We start from the raw sequence: 24,751 nt of genomic DNA on the forward strand, positions 1-24,751 counted from the left end.
ACACAGGATGTGTCCATCAGTCAGGGGAAGGGAGCTCAGAGGAAATTGCCACAATAAAGCACACACACACTCACACATATAGGAGAAGCCCCTGGCACACAACTGTGTGTATTCATACACAACATATGCACATCCAGGGAGGTGCAATTAAACTAAAAAAAATGCCCATTTTGAGTTCCATTTTAAAGCTAGCAGATAGAGCTGCTGATGCTGAAATAATGACACTTCTCTAAAAGTTTCTTTGCTACCTCAGGATACACTGTACTCACTGGCTACATTATACATAACTGTACGTCTCTTGTACATTGGCTGCTTCTCAGATGGTGTGTGAGCAGAAGATCATCCTTTCAGCGGTATTGTGTGTGTGTATGTGTGTGTGTCTGCACATGAACGCAAGACTGTTTGCTGAAGCTGCTGATTACAGATTTCAGCTGCAGGATTAATCAGTGATGACAAGGAACCATCATGTTGTGCACCTAAGTACACACACACAGACACACACGCACAGATTGTGTGCTCTACTGCAACCTTTGATCAAAACAGGACTCATTTCACACCGGTGTGTCAGTCTGCTCTCAAATCAGTGGAGTTATAATAGAGACTGAACATAATTTTCCATAAAAGAGAATGCTGTAATTGTTTTCACACGTTTGTCAAAGATAAAGCATTGCATCCCAGATGTTGTCCTGTTTCACTTGAGTTGTATGCCAAATCTGAGCTGGCAGCTCATTATACAGTCACTAAGGATGGCTGTTAGAGTTGTTACTCTCTATAAACACAGTAACTGTAAACAGTGGCACACACAGAGCAACCTCACAAACAGCTCCACAGTGTGAATTTGCCACAGCATTGCTACTTGGATAAGAACCCACTGTTCTTGTAGCCACATTTGCACTGAAATACTTTTAGTCAACTTTTAGTTTTAGGCAGTTTTGATCTGGTAGTTTCATGGATGATCTCTTGGTGCAGATCATCAAACAGATTCAGCTAGTTTCTGACTTGTTAAGAAAGCAGTGGCAATTTGCATGGAAAAGGGAGAAATCTGTTGAACTGACTTTAAAGAGCTTTCACTGACAAAACCAGGCCAAAAATGCGTGTGGACCTGTTCCAGATAGATGATATATAACTGACCAGTATGCATATGCTGTTGCAGTTGATAATTTTATATTAAACATTTTTTATAGTGTTCTGTTCATTATGGAAGTTAATATTTCTAGATGACTGTATGAGTATGCTGACCTTTTAAAGGACAAAATAAAACTAATTCTACTGCGTCAAATTGCATACTAAACTGACAAACTCACAGATGACACAGGTAATTTATTTCCATATATCTTTATTATCTGGTATTTTCCATATATTTATATATCTTTATCCTATACAGGTGTATTTCTCAATACAGTCTTTTATTGACATACATAGATCTTACATAAGTTTGAGAGGTACTAGAGAAAAAGAGAGAGGCAGGAGGGAGTTTACTTCCTTCATAGGATATTTTGGCCATTAACAAGACAACAGGAGTTCACATTACAGACACACAGACACACACACACACACACACACACACACATTGAAGTACAGTAATCACACACATCACAGCATGCACACATAAAGGGGCTGAACACCTCTAATCCTTTTCGTGCAACCATCCACATGTGCACCGACATACTAACCAAGGTGTACACGCACACACACACACACGCACTGACACTCACTAAACACACTCACATTCACACATCCATGGAGGGAGGAGACGGGTATTCACAGGATAGATTACACCAATACCAGACTGACTAGTAAATACACATGTAGATGTACAGTACTCGCCATATTTTAACTCCCGCTCCTACATACACACAGATACATACACTCTCACACACAGGCACATGTGCATACACACATAGACACTAATTTTTGGTAGAAAGTAAAGAGCAGTGACGCTGATTCTCAGACTATGATGTTGATAATGTTATTAACTCTGATCCATATTTGGTTTCTATTACTGACAGTTATGCAGTAGGACAGAGTGCAGAATGTCACTGAGATTAAAACTATGTCATGTAACGATTGAAGTGAGGAAAGTCAAAATGACAGCAGTGATACTTTATAAAATAAATACACATCTTATATTGCAGTTATAGAATGAATACACATGGTTAGTTCTGTCTGTGAATCGTTTTTCCACTGGACATTTTAACAGTCTGTCTTTTGAACACACACACACACACACACACACACACACACACACACACACACACACATTCCTGCCACTACCAGACAGTGCTTCACAGTGTAGGGAACTCATTGCAAATTTGTCATTCGTCCGAGATGCCATTGAATAAACACAGGCTGACAGTCAACACAACATAACGACAACTACAATATTGAAACATCTTTAGAAATATGAACAGAACCGATATCATATATTTGGCTTCAGTAACAGATGTAAAAAGATACCTGAATTTTGCTACATATTAGAATGCATAACTTAATCGCATAATATGAAAGTACAACTATAAACAGTGAGAGTGGAGTGAAATGTATCTGTCTGGCCTTTTCCAGCTGATTTCAATGTGCAGTATCTCCAGTCTGATTGCATGTTATATGGTCTGGAGGAACACAGATGTATAACTGTATAAAATATTTATTACGACTTTATTACCTGAAGAAAAGTGATGCTTTTGAGTGGAAAAATATGAAGAGGAATGTGAACTGGGCTCTGGGTTTGCAAGTAACACCAGAGAACTCCTTCGATATTAACCCAGGGTAAGAAACCAAACCAAATGAAGCTAAACAAAGCTGCTGCAGCCTGGCTCCACCTAATCCCACATCTATTTCTAGATCTTAGTGTGAGAAAGACAAACGTGTGAGGGAGATGTATGAGAAGAGGCAAAGATGGTGAAAGGTAGCCCCTTTGTCCGGTAGTTTTGCAGTTTGTCCAGAAGAGGGCGCTCTAGTGTTGATAGAGTAGCACCTTCTTTTGGTCAGGATCTGGTCAGACTGCATTGGTGACAATGTAGTCTCTGTGGTCCACACTGCCCGGCTCTGGAGTGATGCTCTTTAAAAGACGCTGAGCATAAGCAGAAAGTGACAGACACAGGAGAAACATAAGAGACAGAAAGAGAATAAAACATAGTGAATAAAGTCCAAAGCAGGTCAAACTACGTGTGTTGGAATATCTTTGAAGAGTCTGTTCTAAAATAAAATGTTCACAACTGATAAAGTATGGATTGTTTCAGTATGATTATGAGTGCTATCTTAAATTGAACTACAACTAACAATTATTTTCAGTATCAGTTGATCAATTATAGATTAGCTGATCAAGAAAATGTCCAAAAACAGTGAAACGTCATATTTTCCCAAACCAACAGTCTAAAATAAACAATCATAGATGACCTAGAAAGCCAGCCAGCATTTACATTTGTACAGCTGAAGCCTGTGAATTTTGGCCTTTTTCCTAAAGACAGAATTTGTCAAAATTGCTGTTTTATTTTCTCCTCCTAACTCTAAGCCCTTATCTCACACCTGACTTGATCAACACATTATTTGCTACAGAATTGGGAGGCATGAGAATCGTATCCACACATGTTACAAATGACACACAGTCATAGTCTCACTACACAGAGACAACATTTTGACCTCGCTCAGCCTCATCTGTCCTCATGAGTTGACAATGTGCGTCAGTGTCATTGTGCACCCTGGCAGGAGTGTCAATACTGGACAACAGCCAAAGGCGATCTGTCTACGAGGCTGTTTGATGTCCTCCTACCTTCTGTCAGCTCTCACACAGGGTATAACAAGATAACAAAAATAATGATGATGATGATAATTATGAGATGTTTTGTTATTGTATTTATTATGTAAGTCACAAGGTTCTTAAAACACACTAGAAAGAGCAAATACACGTCTGAAAACTTTATGTAGGGTCCCACTGGAACAAACAGTCACAGATGCTTAGCTCAGACAGCAACAAAATATAAGATAAAGACATCTAAAACCTCTCTGTTAAATAGGTTTTGAGGATTCATTTTATCAGTAGTGCTGGTTTAGCTGGACTTAATTTGTCAGGCTGACGCTGAAGTGCAGTGGATGGCATGGTCTCCTTTAGTTCTTTATCCTTAAATCTGGCAATGTGACAGTCCACACGTAGGTTGCAGAATGTGTCTGTATGAGTGTCAAGTGGTAGGTGTGTGTGTGTGTGTGTCATCAGGTGATGCCCTGTGTGTATGCACGTATGTGGGGGATCTATGGGGCCTGGGAGTTGTCATGGCTTTTTCTTGCTAATCTCTGGCCTGTGCCTCATCCCTGCTCCTTTGATCCTGATCTCCAGTCATGTGTTCACAGGGGAGGGTAGACCCTGACAGTGTATGGAAAAGAAGGGAACAGAGGCAATCCCTGTCACTGGAGATGTGTCAGTGAACGAACAAAGGACAGGAGAGCAGAGGATATGAGTCAGAAGAAGAATTACAGAACAGAACATTTGGGGAGAACGAGGGGGAACCATACTGAATATACACACACAAGGACAGGAGAGGACATGAAAACAGACATTCTCTGTCACTGGAGAAGTGTCAATGAGAGAACAAAGGTTAGAAGACAGTATGTGTAAGAAAGACAGAGCAAGAGGAGATATGGGAAGAACAAAGGGAAACCATACAGGAAATGTACTTAAGAGAGGAGAGGAAGAGAGAAGAGGGAAAGACCTGTACCTGTTTGAATGTGCCCTTGGCGTTGAGCAGGTGGTAGACCATGTAAGCAGGCACACAGATGAATGAGGACACCCCAATGCAGTAGCCTAGGACAGTGGTCCATTGTGGGTAGTGGTAGTTAAACAACCTGACCTCTGGAGGGAAGGCCAGGAAACTGATGATGATGAACTGGACATGGCAATGGGAACAAAAACAGAGATCAGACATGACTGGGATCAAACATCAACAAAAGCTAATAACTAAATGACAGCTGCTATAGATACAACTACTGTGGCTTCAGGTGTTTGTCCTCCAATTGCTCCCTCCAGTATTTGACACAAGTTAGCACCCGTGTAATACCGTACATGAGCCTCACCAGCAGAAAGCAGGGACAGATGGCCACCCAGCAGAGCCTCCAGAAAAAACCCGGGTAGAAACCAAGCATGACCTGGATGTCATTACAGAAACGTTTGGTACCTGGAACACACACACAGACACACACCATCACCACAAAGTCCCAGATATCTTTTGACTCGGGTCTGTGACTGAAATTGCACAGAGAGGGAGGAAACAGACAAAACACTGAGGAAATTATGTTCTATATGTAATATGAACTCAAAAAGGGCTTTCCTCACCTTGAGTTTATTCAGTATTTTGTCACCATTTCCCACCCTCATCCCCACCATAACTATGATTCATAATATGGTCACAAATTACCAGCATTGGCACATTCAACATCACTCCTAAAATTACCATAGAACCAGGAAACAGCAATGACTTCGAGCAGCACCACGGTGATGACTGCAGGGCCTGTAGCGTACTCCTCAAACAGCTTTACCACAAACGCTCCTCCCTGTGACGGGACACAGGACGAGAGAGAGAGAGAGAGAGAGAGAGAGAGAGAGGGGAAGAATTTATTATGCAACAGGCTTTATCAACAAAGTCTAAGACAACAATTAGGCTAATTTGATGTGTCTAATGAAGCAGGATGCATGTTAGTCACTACCTTACTATAATGAGGGTTGGAGATAAACAGATTATTCAGGCTGCTCTAATCTGATTTCAGCTAATAAATGTGGTCCATTACATTACCTTAACTACTGTTGTAATACTGAAGATACTCTTGACAACACTATTAGCCTTTTTATTGGTTTATGATGAATGGGCATTCAGGATGTCACCAGTTATGGGGCTTTAAATGAAGTGTCTTGAATTAATGTTTCTCATTAGTAGCACATCACAATACAGCTATTTAATTGCATTGTCAGGAGGGATAAATTATTGATTTACCTTGATTTTATATTAAAGGTATTTTCAAATCAAAATTGACTGAGATGATGGATGCCATTTGATAGCAACCTCTATGGAAAGTGGTTGTTTAACTTACATATGTGAGTGTGGAGAGAGCCCCGAGGTAGCAGACACACACCAGGCCAAAGACAAACCACTCACGCCTCTTACCCAGGATGTGAGGGAACTCATCTAACATAGCTGTGATCACCCCCTCCAACCCTGCAAACTGGAGGGAGAATATGCAGAATAAAAAGAAGGAGAAGTTAGGGCAGCATTAAGATTGAGGGAAAAGCCACTAATCTAGACTACACATACTGTATACTGTAAGGATAATTCCTCATCTGCATGTTAGGTGCTATCAAGATGTTGCTTAATCAGCTGTTTGATATAATCAGTCCAGCAGTAGTTTGACACTTATTCAGCAACCCCTCACAGAAAACATCCATAAATGTTAAGCCGATCCAACATGACTCCACATACACAGCACGTTTTGCAGTAATATCCTCAGTCATAAAATCGAGGAGCATAGCAACCCCGATGCTGATTCTACACTGATTATCAGTGCGTGATAAGAGCCTTACAGGTCTCTCCAGCTGGCTGCCTCAGAGCAGATAAACACAGGCTTATGGAGACAAGATCGCCGCCCAACAGTGATATGAAAGTCCCATCACATTGTTTTCGTTGACTGTTATCCGAAATGAAACAGTGAGAACAAATAATACCCGACACCTTTATGGAGAAACGAGTACAGCAGACATATACAAGTCAAACAGAGTAAAGCGTCTGCCTGTAGAGCAAGGCTTATGTTTCTAGGTTTGAGCGAGCACGTAAAAGCAAGGCACTGGGCAACAACATAATTGGGTGGCTTATAACAAGGAGAGAGGAACAAGTGAGGACACAAAGAACAGTAAACAGAACATTTACTTGGGTGTCTTAACTTTTGCATAGACATAAGTAATCCATAAACTCACCGTGCTGTCCAGACCCAACATTATGATCATGAGGAAAAAGATAATGGCAAAGAAAGTGGAGGCAGGCATGTTTGCTATGGCCTCTGCATAAATGATGAACAGCAGACTGGGTCCTGATTGAGACAGAAATGGCAGTCATGTGGAATTCATCCTCACAGCTGTGAACACTGATACTTACACAATATCAAAGCATCCACCTACAGATATTTAGCATGCAATATTCTCCATTCTTTCCAAGTAGAATTGACTTAAGCTCAATCTAAGATTAATTTTTTCCAACAATGTGCGGTTAGGTAAACAATTTCTTGTTGGGTATCTTCTGGTGTGGTGTCCTACCAGCATCCTTGGCCACAGCATCCACATCCTGCTGCCTCATCTCAGCCATGTATCCCAGCACAGTAAAGATAACGAAGCCAGACAGAAAGCTGGTCAGACAGTTCACAGAGCTGGTGACCAACGCGTCTCTGAGAGGGAGAGGGAGAAAGTAAAGAAATGGGTAGCAGGAGGATGACAAAGTTAGGGAGACAGTCTATGAAAAACACAAACCTATATGCCTGTGCAAAGCAAATGGAAAAGCATTTAGCTCCGTAAACTGGCACTAAATTTCACTAATGAATGAACAATATTTCAAAATGTCAAGTGTGTTTAAAAGAATTCTCACTTGTAGCAGTTGTTGTGAAATGGGTTGTAGCTGGCAAAGGCAAGGAGTACACCGAACCCCGGACCCAGAGAGAAGAAGATCTGAGCTGCTGCATCAATCCACACCTTGAAGAGTGTGGAAGGTCGATGATGGTGAATGATGGGGGATACAGAGAAATGTGGATTAAGACAGCGGGGGAGGAAAAAGTGAAATAGAGCAGGGTTAGAGAAAGTGTGTATTATGGACAAGCACAAAATCTTTATACAAAGATAAAAGAATGAGTTGCTGGATTACAACTACTGACTTACTGAAGTGCTAAGCAGTTTCGTCCAATCAGGCTTGAGATAGAAGACGACACCCCTCCAGGCCCCTGGCAGAGTGGCCCCATGGATGAGTAAGATAAGAAGGACCAGATAGGGAAAGGTAGCAGTCACCCAAACTACCTAATGCAGAAAAAATAAATAAATAAATTCTGTTAATGAACTCTTGTGTCTGGTTAGTCATGGTGACTATGATCTGCTCATCATAGCCACCAAAGTAAAACACATTGTTTCTTATCAAGCAAATTATTTTTCTGTGAAAGAGCTGTTTGTCAATGGGTGTTTTGAACAGCAATTTGGATCATGAGCATGTTACATTATATCAGTTATAGATATATGTACTGTAATCGAAGGCTACATTTACATGAGTTGCTGTAGGTAATACTATTATTTTCTTATATTAGTTCATTTGTAGTGACTATAGAAATGCAGAAATGAAAGGGAGAGAGAGAGGGGTACAATATTCAACAAACATTAACAGTACATTAAAAGAAAAATCTTTCAACTTATCTTAGCTAGTTTCCAATATTGGTACTTGAAGCCTGCCTGGTCTTTTCAGGTTTTGACTGCCGAGGGTTGAACCACAAACCGTTTAACTTTAAGACTGCCCCTTCTAACCAACTTTTCTACCCATGATGATGAATGATAATGAGGATGAAGAGATGACAGGAGAACAAGTGTTCTCTCTTCTCTGCCTCTCTGCCTCCATCTATCAATCCATCCATCCATCCACTCTAACTGACACCCCCATCAGCCATGCAGGCGCCCCTTCAGTTACCTTTCCAGACGTCTTGACTCCTTTCCAGATGCTGAAGTAGACGATGGTGAAGATGAAGAGCAGGCAGAGGGCCAGCTGCCAGCTGACAGAGCCCAGCTGGTGCAGGCCTGGGGAGAGGTGAACCTGCAACACCTGGCGACTGGTGGGAGGAGTCGAGGAGGAAGGAGGGATGTTTTGGTTAAGAGTTGAGGTCAAATGGATGTAACAAGGGGAGACAAGGAATAGATGAAAGTTAGGGAACATTGCATGGAAGCAAATATAGGTAGTAGATGCAAAGGAAGAGAACAGAAGATAGGGGAGTTATGGTAATCAAAAAAAGGAGGAAGAGAGTAGGGGAAGGAAGAAGAGGAGAAGAAAAAGAGGGAGAAGGAAAGGAAAAGAATGTGGAGAATAATAGGAAGTGACAGAAGCAAAAGTGAGAATACAAAGACACGGTGGAGAGATAGGATGGGAGGAAATTTAGATGATAGAAGAAAAGAATAGAGCATGGAAGGAAGGAGAGAAACATAAAGGACATAAGACACAGCACAAAAAAGAGTACTCTATATACTCATTGTCAAACATAAAAGCCTAATTCACAAACAAATACACACACACAACATGGGATATATACAGATTACATGAGCTGAAATAAAAAGTTCATCAAGAAGAGACTGGATAAAAACACTACCAGAAAACCTTGACTGACTTTATAGCCAAAGTAAAAAAAAAAACAAACACAATATGGTGTGAAAAGGGTTTTGAAATGAACAGTGAGGTTAACATCTGGTCACAGGTTAAGCACAGAGACAACAAAACAGCACTTGGACAATAAAACAGAGCCACGATTTATGTTGAAAACAGGAAATTCTGGCGCCAGGCTGAGTTGCGGAATTTGTTACTTTTAAACCTGATTTGAGAAAGCCAGCTGTAGATAAACACTGAATCTGAATCTGTCTCATTGGACAGACACAGACATGGTCTAGTGAGCAGCTGATAAGGCCAACGCAGGCAGGAATAAGAAAGACATTGTTTTGACAGACCTTGGGTTTTAAATCACAGTAGAAAACACTTTTGTGTCTGTGCTGACTACCCTGCATTTAACTATGGCTATCCCTACTACTTGAGTTCATCACTATATAAGCAGCAGGCTACAGACATCTCTTTTCCAGCTCTTCAAATGATCTGTAGTCTCAGTTTTTCATTCTGTTGTAACCACATCAGTTTCTCTCTCCCTGCTATCTCTTGCCTCTCTTGCCCTCCACCGGCTCCTTTAACCCTCTGAAGCCCCTCCAGTCGTGGGGGACTGGAAACTGATACTTTCATTGATATTTCTGTAACACATTAAAGGATTAGTTCATAGTTCACCTGTATCACTCTTATCTGACTCTTATTCTGAAATGCTAACCTCTCTTCACCTGACGTCTCCCTCCTGTGTAGCTCTCCCCTGTAAGCCTCTACATCCCACTTACATGCACTTACGTATAGAACTCCTCTGCGGGGGAGGTGGAGGAGTTGGACCACGACACATTGTGGTCGGTGGACATGTAGCGGTTACAGTTGGCTGTGTTCCAGCTGTTGGTGCAGGTGGTCCAGGGAAGGGTTGACCCAAATGATGACAGTAGGTAGTACAAGGCCCAGGCCATGATGGTGTTGTAGTAGAAGGCAATGTAGAGGGCTATAATGCAGATGGCAAAGCCGATCCCTGGATGAGTAGAAAAGATGATAGTATGAGATTATAGTTGATAGATTACAATTAAAAAAACAAAATTTAAAAAAACAAAATCTTTAACTATGTAAATACAGCTATGTTTTATTCTAAAACATTGTGCACAGTATGTGACACCAGTCAGTCAGATCTTGCAGAGACATCAGTGGTGTTTTCAAGTTGTTATTGGGTAAGTGGGTGACATTTCTGAACAACAACAATTTACATACTATCAAATTTCTGAGCATCTGGCATTTTGCATGGAAATGTGACAATTTCCATAACAGAGAGTCAGTTCAGAGTCAGTAGATGTACAAGAGGCAAGGGATGCTCTTCAAGGGAACTGAACTGACGGGGACAGGAAGGTTAAATGAGCTGTCTCTCAGGCTCTGGAGTCCCTTTTCATCTTATTTTTTCTTCTACTGCCAGTTTTCCTGTTACTATACACTCCATCTGTTCTGTTCTGTGTCCACTCCCCCTGTTACCTTTGAAGATGGGGCAGATGTGTTTCCAGATGGAGATGCAGCCGCTGCGGTGGAACTGCCCGAGAGCCAGCTCCATATAGAAGAGAGGGACACCTCCAAACACCGCCATCAACAGGTAGGGGAACAAAAAGGCACCTGAACAGAGACATGGGGAAGTTTGGGGATAAGAAAGAAAAAAACAAGAGTAGGAAACAGGGGTGGAGTTAAGAAATGAGTAAGTGGAGAGTGAAAAAAATGGAGATGTTTGGAAGATGAAAACATTGAGAAAAGAGAAAGCAGGGAAAAATTGAAAGAATAGAAAGAGTTATGGAAGACTAGTAAAAGGTCAATTACACTCATGGGATCTGCTGCTTGTTCATACTCCATCTGTAATCTCAGTAGTCCTCTTAATAACTCCCAAACGACAAGAACCAAGAACATTAAAAAGCACTCTGTAAAAATCATTAACTTTTGTAAGTACCTTATCATTTACATAACCCTAGTCCATTCAAAAACAACAAACCATTGTTTTCCTAGCTTCAAACCACTCTGCGTTTAATATGCCCTGTGGAAATACACAGTAAGAGGGTCATTTTGTTTAATAGTGATAAGTACTACTGTGATGTTGGCTTCATTATTGCTAAGTAAGGAAAGTATGAAAAGTGTTGAAAGGAGATTTAGAAGAAAACCCTGAAGAACAGAGGAGCAGCAGGATGGTAGCCAGATCTTAGGACTCTCCAGCCTAACGTGCAGAGTTTGATATCACATCTCTCTCTTTCTTTCTCTCTATCAGATTATCAACTTATTTTATGTGCACGCATGCATTTGTGTATGTAGATAGGCCAATGTGTACACCCATGCTTGTGTCTCTTTGTGACATGAAAGCAAAGATAAGGGTTGATTGAGCAGCTGCCTGGGAGACAGGTTATTAAGCAAGGAGAAAGAGACTGAAGGCGTTCTCATAAAACCCACAATTAATACTGTTGCCTCTATCAAGTGTCTCCCAGTCCCCATCTCTACCTCGCTCCGCGAGACACACACAGAACACAGGAAATTGCAAAGATTTTATTATTGCAAATTCAATAAAAGTAGAAAGGGAGGCCCTGTTTGCTGCTAGGTGAGGATTGTGTAGTAACAGTGCACAGGGGTGCCACACAAACGGTTTGAAAACATACGCTTACCCTGAAATAAGCTAAATCAAGTGCTATTAAGAAGTTTGTTAACTGTACCATTCCTCATAGGTCTACACGCTTTTTTATGCATTTACTTTGCTGAAATGCTAATGTACCAGAGATCGACTCCACCCACGTCCACATTTAATGATGGAAACAGTTACAGGCTTGTAAACTGACTTACTTCAGCTATTAAATATATTGTGAATCATAGTGCATTACAATTCAAACCATGAAAGAGCCTTTTTTTCTTTCTAGTCTAGTCTCGAAATCCTGTTTACTCTAGGATGGGATCTCATGTATCCTTATCTCCAATCCATCCTACTCCTTATCTCCCCTCTCCACCATCTCCCCATTTTCTCTCACTGAAACATCTTGTGTCTCCTCACCTCCTCCATTCTGGTAGCAGATGTAGGGGAAGCGCCAGACATTTCCCAGGTCAACGGCGTAGCCAATCACAGACAGCAAGAAGTCCATCTTCTTGCTCCAGGTTTCTCTGGGCCTCTCCAAGCTGGTTTGTTGGACCACTAGAGTCCTGAGGCCTCCCAGTGGCATGGAGGACCCAGCGCCACCTCCAGGCCCAGAGGCTGTGCCCCCAGAGCAAGCTGCGGTCCCTGGTCCGTCCCTGGGGCTCTGAGGGGTGGATGAAGTGAAGCCATTGGACACCTGCTGGCCAGAGCCCGTGGTCAGGCTCTTGGGTCCTTTCTCTGCAAGACCATCAGCCAGCATCAGTCTACCATTTTCCTGCTGTGTCCCCTCCTCTTCTCCCCCCATTTCCTCCCTCCCTTTGTCCCTCTCTCCTTCATTCTCCCCCTTGTCCATTGTCAACATGCTTGTCATCATCATATCTTTTGTCTCCATTGGGTTGTGTTGTGGTTGGTGCCGGTGAAGCAGTTAGGGGTGGAGAGAGGTTCTCAGTGATGATGAAGGGAATGTGGCACTGCTGTCTGATATGGTGCCCATTAGGGGAAAAGAGTTGTTTAGGAGAGCGAGGGAATTGTGCAGTGATGGTGTAGGACAAGAGTGGGGAAAATCAAGGATTGTCCTTCTTGGACAGGTAGACGAGAAAGGGAACAGGAGAGCAGAGCTAAAAGCAGAAAATGAGGCCAGAATAAGGGGAGGTGTGTGTATGTGGGAGAGGGCTTAAATGTGTAAGAGTATGTTGAGCAAGAGGGAATAAGAGCTAGGACAGAGAGAGGAGGGTACACGAGAAAAGAGGTGTGTTTCAACAGGATGTGGCCAGCAGAAAAGTTACAAGAATCTTGGATCTTCTCCACAAATGGCTCGTCCTCTGTGACACTCAGCGATGGGACAAACTGCAACACACACAGAGAAAATACACAGATAAGTCTCAAGAGAGGAGTTTGGCAGTTTTAAATTACTTCTCAGTAAACTTTCCTACATGCCATTACTGCCTGACAGTGTAAAACAATTACAAAGCAGTGTCAGGTCTACAGTTTTATTATAAATAAAAGGGTAAATCTTAATGTGGATAAACATTAGAGAGAAAAAGAAATATATTTTTATTAAGAACACCACAAATTGAGGGGATTGTGCTGGGACATGCTGATTTACTTAACTGTCATTCATGTTTTTCATTTCATGAATCACATGCATAACCTGTTTCCATGCTTATCTGATCAAAAATTAGAGAACACACACACACACACAAGTATCAGCGGTGTTTTCGAAGGCTGGAGACATATGAGAAAACTGGAAACGTCAGCCCATTTAAAATGTCACTTTGAACGTTACCAACATAAGATCGATATGCTCAACAGGTCATTTCTTAGTTATTTTGGCTGTGATGTGTGCTAAGCATTCAATAGATTAGCAAAAAAAAAAAAAAAAACAACCCGGGAATTATTTTCCCTCACGGCTTCAAAACAAGCTGAGTATTTTTAAAAATGAAGTTTAAACAGGCCTGTCTGAAGTGTGCCATATTTGTCTTTATTCATCACTGAGTAAAATCATAGATGTTTTTTTCAGTTACACTTACTAGTCTGTACATCTATAGGCAGTACAGAGACAGTAGACAGTTTAGATGAATGGAGCACATTCATCTCCTTTATTTATTAATTAAATGCTAAATTCTAAATATTTGAAATGCTAAACACAAAACTTCTATCTACATGTCTGTTGACGTCAGTGCATCAAGTGGTATTCTTTGCCAAGAGCCCTGAATAAGTACTTTTTGTCTATTTAGTACAGTTCAAGTACTCTGAGTACAAATGGTTCTACAGCTGCTTCATAAAGCATTATGATTAGATTTAATTTCACTGAGGAGGAAGGCTACAACGCATGAATAAAAACATTTTTTTTACACTGGCAACAAATTACACATACGATATAAGCATTCAATTTTCAACAGAAAATCCACAAATGGTCAATGTACAATCCAAAATGCTATCACATGAGTAATGGGTCAAACTGTGAGAGCCGTTTAAAAGTGGATTAGATTGTTTACAGTGTTAGCTCAATTAGTAATGAATGCCAGAGTGTAGGAAGACTCAATTTACATGGAATGCCATTATTTTAATTAAGAACGAGTGTCCAGCAGTTTTACAAGGCACGACATTCGCTCCACACTAACATCTGACTGCCACATAACAAAGACCCTGTCATGTACCTGGACGGAGCGGAAAAGAAACACTGGCTAATCTTCCACTCAACACAAACATTTTCTTCTTGTACAAACCACACATTTACTTCCTGATGAAAGCAATCATAAGTTCTTCATCACAACAATGACTTCATTTCCATCTGAATCCTCACAGTCTGACAGAAGTACAGTACGCTCCTTCTGGTCTGGTAAGAAAAGTTTCAAAGCTTTGACTTGTTGGAAATCTGACAATTTCTACTTGAAAGGTCACGACTCAAAAGAAATGTAGGGATAAAGTGAAATGCTCATTAACCTTAATCTAACAAAATCTAACAAAAGTAGATTGAAGTAAGTGTAAAATGTTATTTTCTCAACTACAGTTAACTTACAATTATATGTACAGCATACACTGTATTCTGATTCTGATATCAGTTGTCACACTGCCTCACAACTGAAGGTCAAGAAAAGCAAATGGTGGTGAATGGCTTGATGAAATACTAAATCTTACCTGCAGATACATTTAATCAAGAAGAAGAAGCAACATCTATAATTCAAATAAAGTTTGAAATTGATTTTTTTTTTCTGTGTTCCCGTCTTCAAAAACTAACACTAAAGAAAGATACTGTGGTATCAACTCTAAAGTCATTAGTCTTTGCTGGATATAAAAAAATATTTATTTTTTTATCTTTTGCTGTTCTACTAAGTAGACTTTAATAAAGAAAAAGATGATAACATCAAGATTTCTGCAAAGATAGACTGAAAGCGGACATGCAAAGAATATATATATATATATATATTATAACAAGACATTATAAAACAATCCAACTTAAAAAACCTAGGCACTCTTTTGAGCCATTTCTCATCTTAGTAAACTCTGCTTAAATTTTAGGCAAATCATTAGTCACCTCATTGACACTTGTGAGGAAATTACCTTAAAATGAACAACAAAGTAAAAACACCAGTAGTATTTTACACATTTCACATGCACACATTACTTTAGGAGATGGTAAAAGAGAACAAGCAGTACCTGTGGCAGCTGAAACCTGCACAAAGAGCAGCAGCAGTGACTTCTACACAAAACTTAAAGAATCCTGTGGTACTGCAAAAACTTGCCAGAGAGACAGCGTGCACCAGCACATCACGACACTGTGTTTGCCCACTGAGCTCTAAAACCTCTCTCATTTCTCTCTCTCTCTCTCTCTCTCTCTCCCTCCCTTGTTGTCCCTCTCTCACTGACTTGCAACCACACATACACACACACACACACACACCGCGTTCAGAGACGCACAGCCACACAGACATACTGTACGCAGAGATGGATGAGATGAGAGATGGATGCATGCGCTCAGACTGAAGATACAGAAGGAACATTATGCAAGCACAGACATGCCCACTTTGAAGTTTGTTTTGATACAATAACAATACAAAGGGTGATAATGAACTGTAGCTCTGATACAGTACATACAGGTTATGGCAGAATTCTCATTAAAGCACACACACACACCCACACTGCAGACAGGGGAAGTCCTACCCTTGAGTACTTGAGTGACAGAGTGGGGCTCTGTGTCAGGGTGCTCCTCCACACAAACACACACACACACACACACACACACACACACACACTCAAATGCTGCCTGGTAAAGCCTGGCTGGAGTTCTCACACTCCCTGTTTTTTCTCGTTAACTCATTATGCTCTCATCCTTCAATCTTTGGTCCCTCCTCCCATTTTTTCTCCTTTACTAAGTTCTTTCCTCATGCCATCATGCGCACCTACTAAGGATAGATTAGGCTTTTGCTGCTTTGACCCCTGCGACCCATAACTTTTGAGCCCTGTTCTGTTTTCACTAACCAGTAGTTCACACAGTACCTGCATTCAATTTAGATATCCAAGGATAAGGTAATTCATCAAATAACATTTAAAAGAAAAAAATGCTGACTCTGGGTAATATCTTCCTTATTCCTTAACTTACAATCTGAATACTGGGTTTAAAATGTGTTATTGAGCTTTAATAATAAAAGATTCTCTCCACTTAATTTTCTCCACATGCTACATTAGACTTTGCAATTTTAAAGAAAATCAAGAAAAACAAACAAACAAAAAACACTCCACAGGTCTGTGTGTGTGTGTGTTGTATTTTGACTTCAGTTCACACAAAATCAGGACAAAAACCAGCATGTACATGAATGTACACACACTTTCTCATGCAGACTCATATTACATGAACTATATTTGCAATTGCATGGTTGAGTTCACACAATCTTTGTTGTTATTTATGAAATGTTGAATAAGTAATTAAACCATATCACATGGTGAAATCTGAAAGGCCCTCACCATGAACCATATCAGCTCAGGAGCATTTTGCTTCTGAAATCTCCATGAGATCCCAAAAGCACGCCTGCTCAGTGTATCCTTTCTCTAAAACAACTCATAAAGCTTTGGGCTCTGTGCCAATGTTTGTAACCTAGCTGTTTTTAAACACAGACCAACACCCTCTGGTCTGGGGGTATAGATGTCAGGAGTGGTTGAGTAAAATAAATGTCTCTCTTATCAGAGTCTGCTTTGGCAACTCTCAGGGGTTTTCCTGAATCTTTTCTGAAACACCTCAGAGGACTTAACAAAGGCAAGTAAAAAAAATAAATAAATAAGAAGAATCAAAAATCAGCTAAATCTGTCAGTTCATCTGTCAATGTGAATCACATTAACAGCTGACTTTTTCAGTCTTATCTGAGCTCTCTGGTGCACAAACTATAGTATATAATGGGAAACTGTTTCCAAACTGTGATAAAAAATTCTTTGCCCTTCAAGGAATCAGTCTCTTGAGGGCAGCTTGTGGTTTGATGGTAAGAAAGGCCATCCTTCAACTAGAGAGGCTGGGTTTAAGCCTCTTTGTCAACTAACATCTCCACCTGCTGAAGTGTTGAGCAAGTACCAGATCCCTGAACAATCACTTACCTTGTTGTTAACTTGCTGGAAGAAGTAAAGGTAAAGGAAATGGCTGTACAAAGTATTGTCACATTTAAAATCTCAAATATCTCTATAAATCATATGACTGATGGTTGAGCTTATTTTTCACAAAATTTAGTCTTTAACTATATTTTGGAATAATTTGTGGCCAGTGGATATTCACTTAAATAAAGCAATTTATCTTTGTGTATAGTTTTTGGTATAAACATATTTATAGTTTATTAAATGTGTGTATTAACTATGGACTACTATTACACCTAGATAACTGTGGACAGGTGCCATAAAAAACACAATTTCTTACTCACACATATGGAACACTCACTTACTCATACATGCACACACACCCACACACATATTTTGTCTCATTTACTCACACACAAAGGGCAAAGCAGCCCTCTCCTTTATGCACACATACAATAGTTTTGTACTGTAAGACAAGTACACATTTAGTAGGATCATACAGGGGGGGGAGAGAGAGAGAGAGAGAGAGAGAGAGAGAGAGAGAGAGAGAGAGACTAACCTGACAAAGCAATGTGAGAGTCCTATGCTTGCCGTCATAGGTCTTCAGCTGTGGTCCACAAGTGTGTCCTATACTTGTGTATAGGACACCGTTTCCCATGCCCACTTGACTTTGTGCCAACTTGAGCCCTTGCTAATCGAAAAATAAACAGTGCAGGCAGATGTGGGGGGAGAAAACTGTTTAGTGCATTAGTTGCTGGTCAGAAAGCCTCTACACTTCCAGCCACATCTGCACAAACAACACTTAACTAGTCAATGGAACTTGTAGTACCTTAAGAGGAAACTACTCCCAGGAAAAAAAAAAAAAAAAAAAAAAACACTTTTAGCTTTTACACGCTCCAGACTGAGGGGCAGCCTGATAAGTAGATGTGCAAACACATTTTAAGTGGCAAATTATCAAGACATGCACAGTAACCTGCCCTGAAGGAGAGATTTATTTCCATTTGCCGTGTTGTGGTTGCATGCAAAGTTGGGAAATGAAAGCATGTGTGCATTATTAAATTATGGCCCTTTAGCTTCTACCATGACTGTGTCTGTTGGCCGGGTCATGCACCCAAGAACACTCTGAAATATAAACAAACAGTCGTCACTCTGAGACAGTGAACATAGACAATCAACACAGAATGTTGCTGTCATAGACAATAGATTGGCTTGAGCACATGTGGTCATGAAAGTCAAGGCCTTTCTACCGTATGTTCAGCTTTTATTCTTGATCATATATCTTACAGACAGGAACCTCACTATTACAGATTCACAAACCCCTTCCTTGATTTGTCTCAGCTTTATGTCACCATTTTCCAGCATCAACTCCCATTACAACTTGAAAGAGCATTTCTGTAACATACTCATTCATCCTAGTCTTTACCTCTGACCTCCTCTGTGTTTGAGCTTAAATATGAAATTGCAATCAAGATAATCCTTTATAGCTACAAGCAGTAATCTGTGAGGCAAGAGAGGATGCATTAAGCAGAAAACATTACCCGCAAGCATAATGAAGACACATCTATCTTCTGAGAAATTCAATTTTTCTCTAGAGATGTTGTCAAATTGTCATTGTGCAAATGTGCAAATACACTGAAAACTTTGAGCAATACTTTTTATGATAAGGCAGAAAAATGTGCAGATTTGGGTAACATCCCATTTCTGTATCTTGCCAAATTAATTAGCATGTAAAGATCAAATGGGAAATAATACACATTATTCTAATACAGACCATGACTTGAGGGTTAGGTCAGCTTTGTAGAAGAAAAACTGTGTTTTGGATAAAACAAAAAGAAGCTGAGTGATGCATTTAAAGATTCAAGAATTAATGGGAAAATGTAAATTGAAGTTTGCACTTTTGATGGCAGTAGATGTCTGTTATGTGCCAGTTTTCATTTTAAAAATAGGTTGTCATAATACATCTCATGTAATAGTCAAGATGCATAACATACTGTGGATTGCAAAAAAAAAAAAAAAAAAAAAACTTTTGAAAATGAAAATGAAAAGACTGCCATACCAATGCAGTACTACGAAAACAAAAGACTGTCAACACACCATACGGGATTGACCTTATTGGACCAGCGTCTTCTCTGCACCATGACGTACAGCCACTAAAAATAAAGACAACCAATAGGGCATGGAAGGACAGATTGCAGGTGGTTGGTGATCTGAGGCTAATGAGAACAAAGGCTCAAATACTACTGATTCAGCAGGACAATCATGGGTAGTAGGTACAACAAACATTACATAATTGTACTGTAAAGTTTTTTTTTAAATTGAAAATGTTGAATTTAAACATGTTATTGTTCTTTAGTGTCAGATAATGTTGAAATGCATTTTGCATTTTGCTAAGCTTATAAATTAATGGGCTTACAGTCACAGTGTAATCCTGGAGTGACACTGTACACAGCATCTGTGAGATGTTGTGGTGGAGAGAGCAAACATTACCACCTCCTTAATTATCTGACAAATTATTATTAGGGAAACAGCTTTGTACTGTAAACATTCCCCATAGATCTAACAGGATGACACATCCTTGAAAATACAAAACTGAAGTTCCATTTAAAAAGTGGCAGTGGCTTGACCCGTGGGTAGTTGAGGGTTATGGCTTACAATGTATTAATTATTTTGGGATTTCTTGGAAACTGAATGGCTTTATGCCGACATTTTGTGCGCTCAAGTGAACAGCGGGAAGTGACCTGATAAGCAGTGCCAGATAATACGAAACAAACGTTTGAAAAGTGAATAACTGCACTAAATTCTTCATTCAGTGTTGACCAAAATTAACTGACACAGAGAGAAGTAAATGATGGATAGATAATCAGTAAAACAACAAGCTTTTATATGGGTTTCCCTCTCTGAGCCTCTCCTTTGTATAGTACATACAATATACACTACGAGAAAAAGAAACTTTTGATTCCTTCACTAAACAAAGAGAAAGAATGGAAGAGTTGCTCACAATCATATACTGCCATATGAATTTTCTCTCCTTTAAATCAAAAAATAAACTCCACGTCCTTTAGTCCTTATCTAAAATAACAAGATTTTGGATTTGTCTTTTATTTGTGTGTATCACAGATTCCACATTACACATTTAAGCATAAAATGTCCCTGTTAAATAATTAATCCCCAAATCTGGTGATATTCTAATTTGTGTCCAAAATCTAACAGATTCTAATTTAATTCATAACAAAGATAAGGATAAATGACTGATATGAGAGGCCTCAAAAAGAAATAAAATATATTGGATTTTCACTGGACCTGGGCAAACACACATGCACTACATATGTACATATCTTACAGAGATGGCCATCAGTATAGATTTATAACCCAGAGCTAAACAGTGATTATAAATGATGAACCCAGTGGTAATGAAATTATGGGCTGTAAAAAGACAGGAGGCATGGTCTTACCTTGATATGTTTAGCAGGACAGGCTGCGTTGTCTATGGAGCGCCTGGTCATCTAGTGTCCGAGACGTCGCCCATCAGCGCACACTAAACCCATTCACACAAATCACACATGCCTGGGCTTACAGCGGGCCCGTATTCTGCTCTGCCTGGCTTAAGACACAAACACACATACTCAAGCATGCATACACCCACTCACACACACACTCTCTCACCCAAACACACACATGCTGAGCTTTAGAAAAGGATCCTTGCCCCTAATCCAAGATTCCTTGATGCATATTTATAAGAGGGCCAAAGAGGAGTAAGAGAGGAACACAGGTACATAAATTAGGTCACAAAATGTCGGAAATCAGCAAGGTGAAATGTGCACATTATGAGGAGAGTGTTGGAGTGTGAGAGACAGATTATTTAAGTCCCAGCCTGTCTGTGTCCTGGCCTAACTAACCCATTTACCTGCACCTGCAACTGACGGGGCCAAAAGGCACTATGCCAGGTACAGTAGTACAGTCAGTGTACATAGCCTCCATTGTGTGTGCATGTGTGTGTGTGAAGAGCAGGAGGGAGATAAGATATAAAAGAGGGCAGCCCAGACACAGACTAACAACACAGCTCCTGTCATGTTGACATTAAATTATAATCAGTGTCCTCTTTCTTTCTGTCTCTCTCTCTCTCACACACACACACACAAGGTCCAGTCTCTCCTTCTTGTTAAAAGCCAGCCTGTGTGTGTTGAACGTCATTCCAATCAGCATCAGCTGAAGTACTAGGTTAATCCTCACTGCAGCACACACAAATCCACACAAGGAATGCACACACACACACACACACACTAAAAAGGGGAAGAAGAGAGGGGAAAAAATGGAAGAGAATAATGAGACCAGGTGTGTAGTGAAGAGTTCTGTATGGTTCAACAGTGGGCTAATTCCTCCTGTCAAACACAAACAGCCCGACATGGAAACGATCATAAGACTCATTTCTGACATCAGGATCTGTAAGCCAGGGTGGACAGGTTCATAGGTTCACAATCCTGCTTTGTTCTGCATCTCACACCTTAAAATATACCCACAATAAGCCTTTTACAGGCTGCCCTGCCTTTACAGGCTGCCCTGTAAAGGCTTATTTAACCCCAAGTAGGGGTTAAATCTGATTTATTATGGGATATTGAGACCTGTGCCTGTGTTACCTGTGTTACCTGATCACCCACATCTGCTAAGCAAAGATCACTTTTCATGTCCCTCAAAATCCACTGTTCAGACATATTGGTGTATGGCATCTAAACACCTCTGTGGAAGACACAAACTGTCACAGGAGAAAGACTAACATTAGACAGACATAGATATTATCAGGGTTAATATTTAAAAATAGTCCAATGAAAAATAAAGTGCTGAAAAAAAGCACTTGCATGAAAAATATACAAACACATGCAGCGACTGCTACAAAGTATTTCCTGTAAATGCTTCATAATAAAAGTCTTACATGATATGCCCTTGTAAAGTTTTTAAACTAAAACAAAACCAGTGGAAAGAGAACTACCATAGCGCAATCTTAACACAGCATATACATATATATATATATATATATTTTTTTTACATGCATGTAAGATTTGGTTCAGAAACTCAAGCATCATTTTCACGGCACAGTTAACACTACAAAATAAAACAAACAATATATCTGGGGCCCTTTTAAAATTGTAAAATTGTTTAAGCTAGTGCTAAGGCTAATTTACAGAAATACCTGACGGTAGCTTAAACAAAATGAACCTTATGAACCAGTCTGGGGATAACAACATTATATACTGTGCTGAGAGAATGTTCTACAAACCTTAATTTATCTTCAGGAAAGTGTCAGTGATGAGTGTAGAACTTCTCTATTTCTTAAAGTACTTGCGTGACACAAACTTCCAGGAGAGTGAACTGGTGACTTACTTAATGAGAAGCATACTGTGTCCTGATTGGTCTGGTGTCTGCAATGATTAAGCACACACACCTGTCACGCTGATTGAATGATTGAACAGTGCTGCAATGTGCTTTAAAACCCTATTTTATAGTTACCAACAAACACAGTGGGTAGTGGTATCATACATTACAACAACAACCAACAAAAAAAAACTCTTGCTCACACAACCTGCAAATACAATTTTACTCTGACATGGACTTCATAATCGTAACACTTTAACCTGCTCTGTTAATTCAGCACCACTGGTGTTTACACACAAACTTGTTCATTTTTTAATTTCTTTTCAAGATAACACTGTTTTTTTTCAGCCTTTTTCATGGCAAATGTAATTAGCTTTTGTGTAACTAAGATTTATATTTGTGTAAGGAAAATTTATATTATAACTCTAATATAAATATGTCAATCAATTAATCAGTCTACATCTTTTAATCCACATCACAGAAACTTAATATGACTTTACAAAAGCAAACAACTAGAAATCATCTCCCATTTTCCCTTGAACATATTGAGTAACCAGAGATTTGCCGGCTAAGATTTACAACGGACATTCTCCTCTAAATCAAAGCCAGATAAAAGAAAATGCCTTTCCTCTGAGGGAAGATTTCTAGGAAAGAAATGGTTTGGCCTGTGATCAATCAACAGTTTAATCTCACAACACCATCTATCTAGCTTCTGTGGCAAGTACATTTTTCAAAACTACTTAATTGTCGCTATAATTCACATCTCAAAATCTCTGGGTTGTGTTTGAAGAGTGGCACAGGTCCATCTGCAGCTATTTTAGTGTGTGCCAGGCACAGGACAGGACAGAGGAGGTAACAAGAGGAGGAAGGGACGAGAATAATAAAAAGCAGGTTGACGGGTAGGAGGACATAGGCGTTCATACAGTGGACTTAACCTCTGTGTTCTCATATTCTTAGGATTACTCTAAAGCCAATTCATCGTTAACACACAGAGCAATGTGACAGGAAAGATGTAGATCACAAAGACTTATTGAAACTGCAGTAAGGCCAAATCACCAAACCACACACTCACCATTAAACCAGTCATGTCTCAGGTCTCCCATTCACCCTCAGCCAGTCATGCTAAATAGTTAAAGAGTGATAATTGAACTTACAGACTAACAGCTGGGAGGTCAGGGGTCGTCCTTACCTTGACAGGAGTGTTTTAAAGCAGGAAGAGTTGGAACGTCACTGAGGAATGATTGCAGAGTCTGTGCAGGAAGAGCTTGGATTTTCACCTGGCACGGCAACGTAGCCCTTCTGTGTAGAAATGAGCGAGTATTGTTGAAGTACGACCTTTTCCTGCTTTTAACATTCCTAGATACCCAATCAGGGGGATACAGACAGAAGATATAATAACAAATGATGTGGATGCACGCACACACACAACTCATATGTACACACGCACACCTATGCTGCTTTTCTGGTTGACCCTGTCTTGTCTACAGGGAGAGGAAGTTATGGGAAGATTGTGTGTTATTGGAAAGTGTTATTCTAGTAGGAGTATATCACTGCTGTTTCGCAAGTGTCCAAGAGGTTAGCATAGTGAAAAAGCTCTGAGCACAAGGACAAAACATGAAATCTAATGTAAAAAAACAAAACAAATAAAACTGCAGAGCACACAAGAGAGTAAATAAAAATACAACCTTAACTGTGTGTCCATGGCTCAGATTGCAGATTGTTTGTGATGCAGTTTTCCCTCAGAATTGAAAGGGTGTTTATGATGCAATAAACTCACTTCACCTTTTAAATGCTGAGGCCCAGATTCAGAAAACCAGACATACAACAGACGTAACAGTGTGAG

The 24,751-nt window shown here is 40.0% G+C and overlaps 1 protein-coding gene across 4 annotated transcripts; it reads right to left on the reverse strand.

The window, feature by feature from the left end:
* Positions 1-1,316: 1,316 nt before the first annotated feature.
* slc6a4a (solute carrier family 6 member 4a) lies at positions 1,317-24,712 on the reverse strand. Of its 4 annotated transcripts, XM_051065364.1 has the most exons (16): positions 24,098-24,712; positions 22,814-22,955; positions 20,994-22,291; positions 12,403-13,329; positions 10,863-10,997; positions 10,152-10,374; positions 8,691-8,829; positions 7,901-8,035; positions 7,614-7,717; positions 7,289-7,416; positions 6,953-7,065; positions 6,076-6,207; positions 5,442-5,541; positions 5,065-5,165; positions 4,710-4,877; positions 1,317-3,070 (listed from the first exon to the last, which is right to left on the reverse strand). In XM_051065364.1, the coding sequence occupies exons 4-16, from the start codon at positions 12,872-12,874 to the stop codon at positions 2,996-2,998; spliced, it is 2,025 nt and encodes a 674-aa protein (XP_050921321.1). In that variant the 5' UTR covers positions 12,875-13,329; positions 20,994-22,291; positions 22,814-22,955; positions 24,098-24,712; the 3' UTR covers positions 1,317-2,995. The 4 variants fall into 4 exon arrangements, with proteins under 4 accessions (XP_050921321.1, XP_050921322.1, XP_018554380.1 ...); XM_051065365.1 differs by lacking the exon at positions 24,098-24,712 and having other exon boundaries at positions 22,814-22,989; XM_018698864.2 differs by lacking the exons at positions 20,994-22,291; positions 22,814-22,955; positions 24,098-24,712 and adding an exon at positions 18,101-18,258.
* Positions 24,713-24,751: the final 39 nt, after the last annotated feature.

The sequence above is a fragment of the Lates calcarifer genome, linkage group LG21, assembly GCF_001640805.2.
Source record: "Lates calcarifer isolate ASB-BC8 linkage group LG21, TLL_Latcal_v3, whole genome shotgun sequence".
NCBI lineage: Eukaryota > Metazoa > Chordata > Actinopteri > Centropomidae > Lates > Lates calcarifer.

Bases quoted from the DNA above. Each gene is read 5' to 3' on its own strand.
- slc6a4a (XM_051065364.1), bottom strand. From the start codon at position 12,874: ATGGAGACAAAAGATATGATGATGACAAGCATGTTGACAATGGACAAG. The intron at 8,036-8,690 runs GTAACTGAAGGG...TTTCTGCATTAG, and splicing joins GAGTCAAGACGTCTGGAAAG to GTAGTTTGGGTGACTGCTAC. The intron at 6,208-6,952 runs GTGAGTTTATGG...TTCTCCCTCCAG, and splicing joins TGTTGGGTCTGGACAGCACG to TTTGCAGGGTTGGAGGGGGT.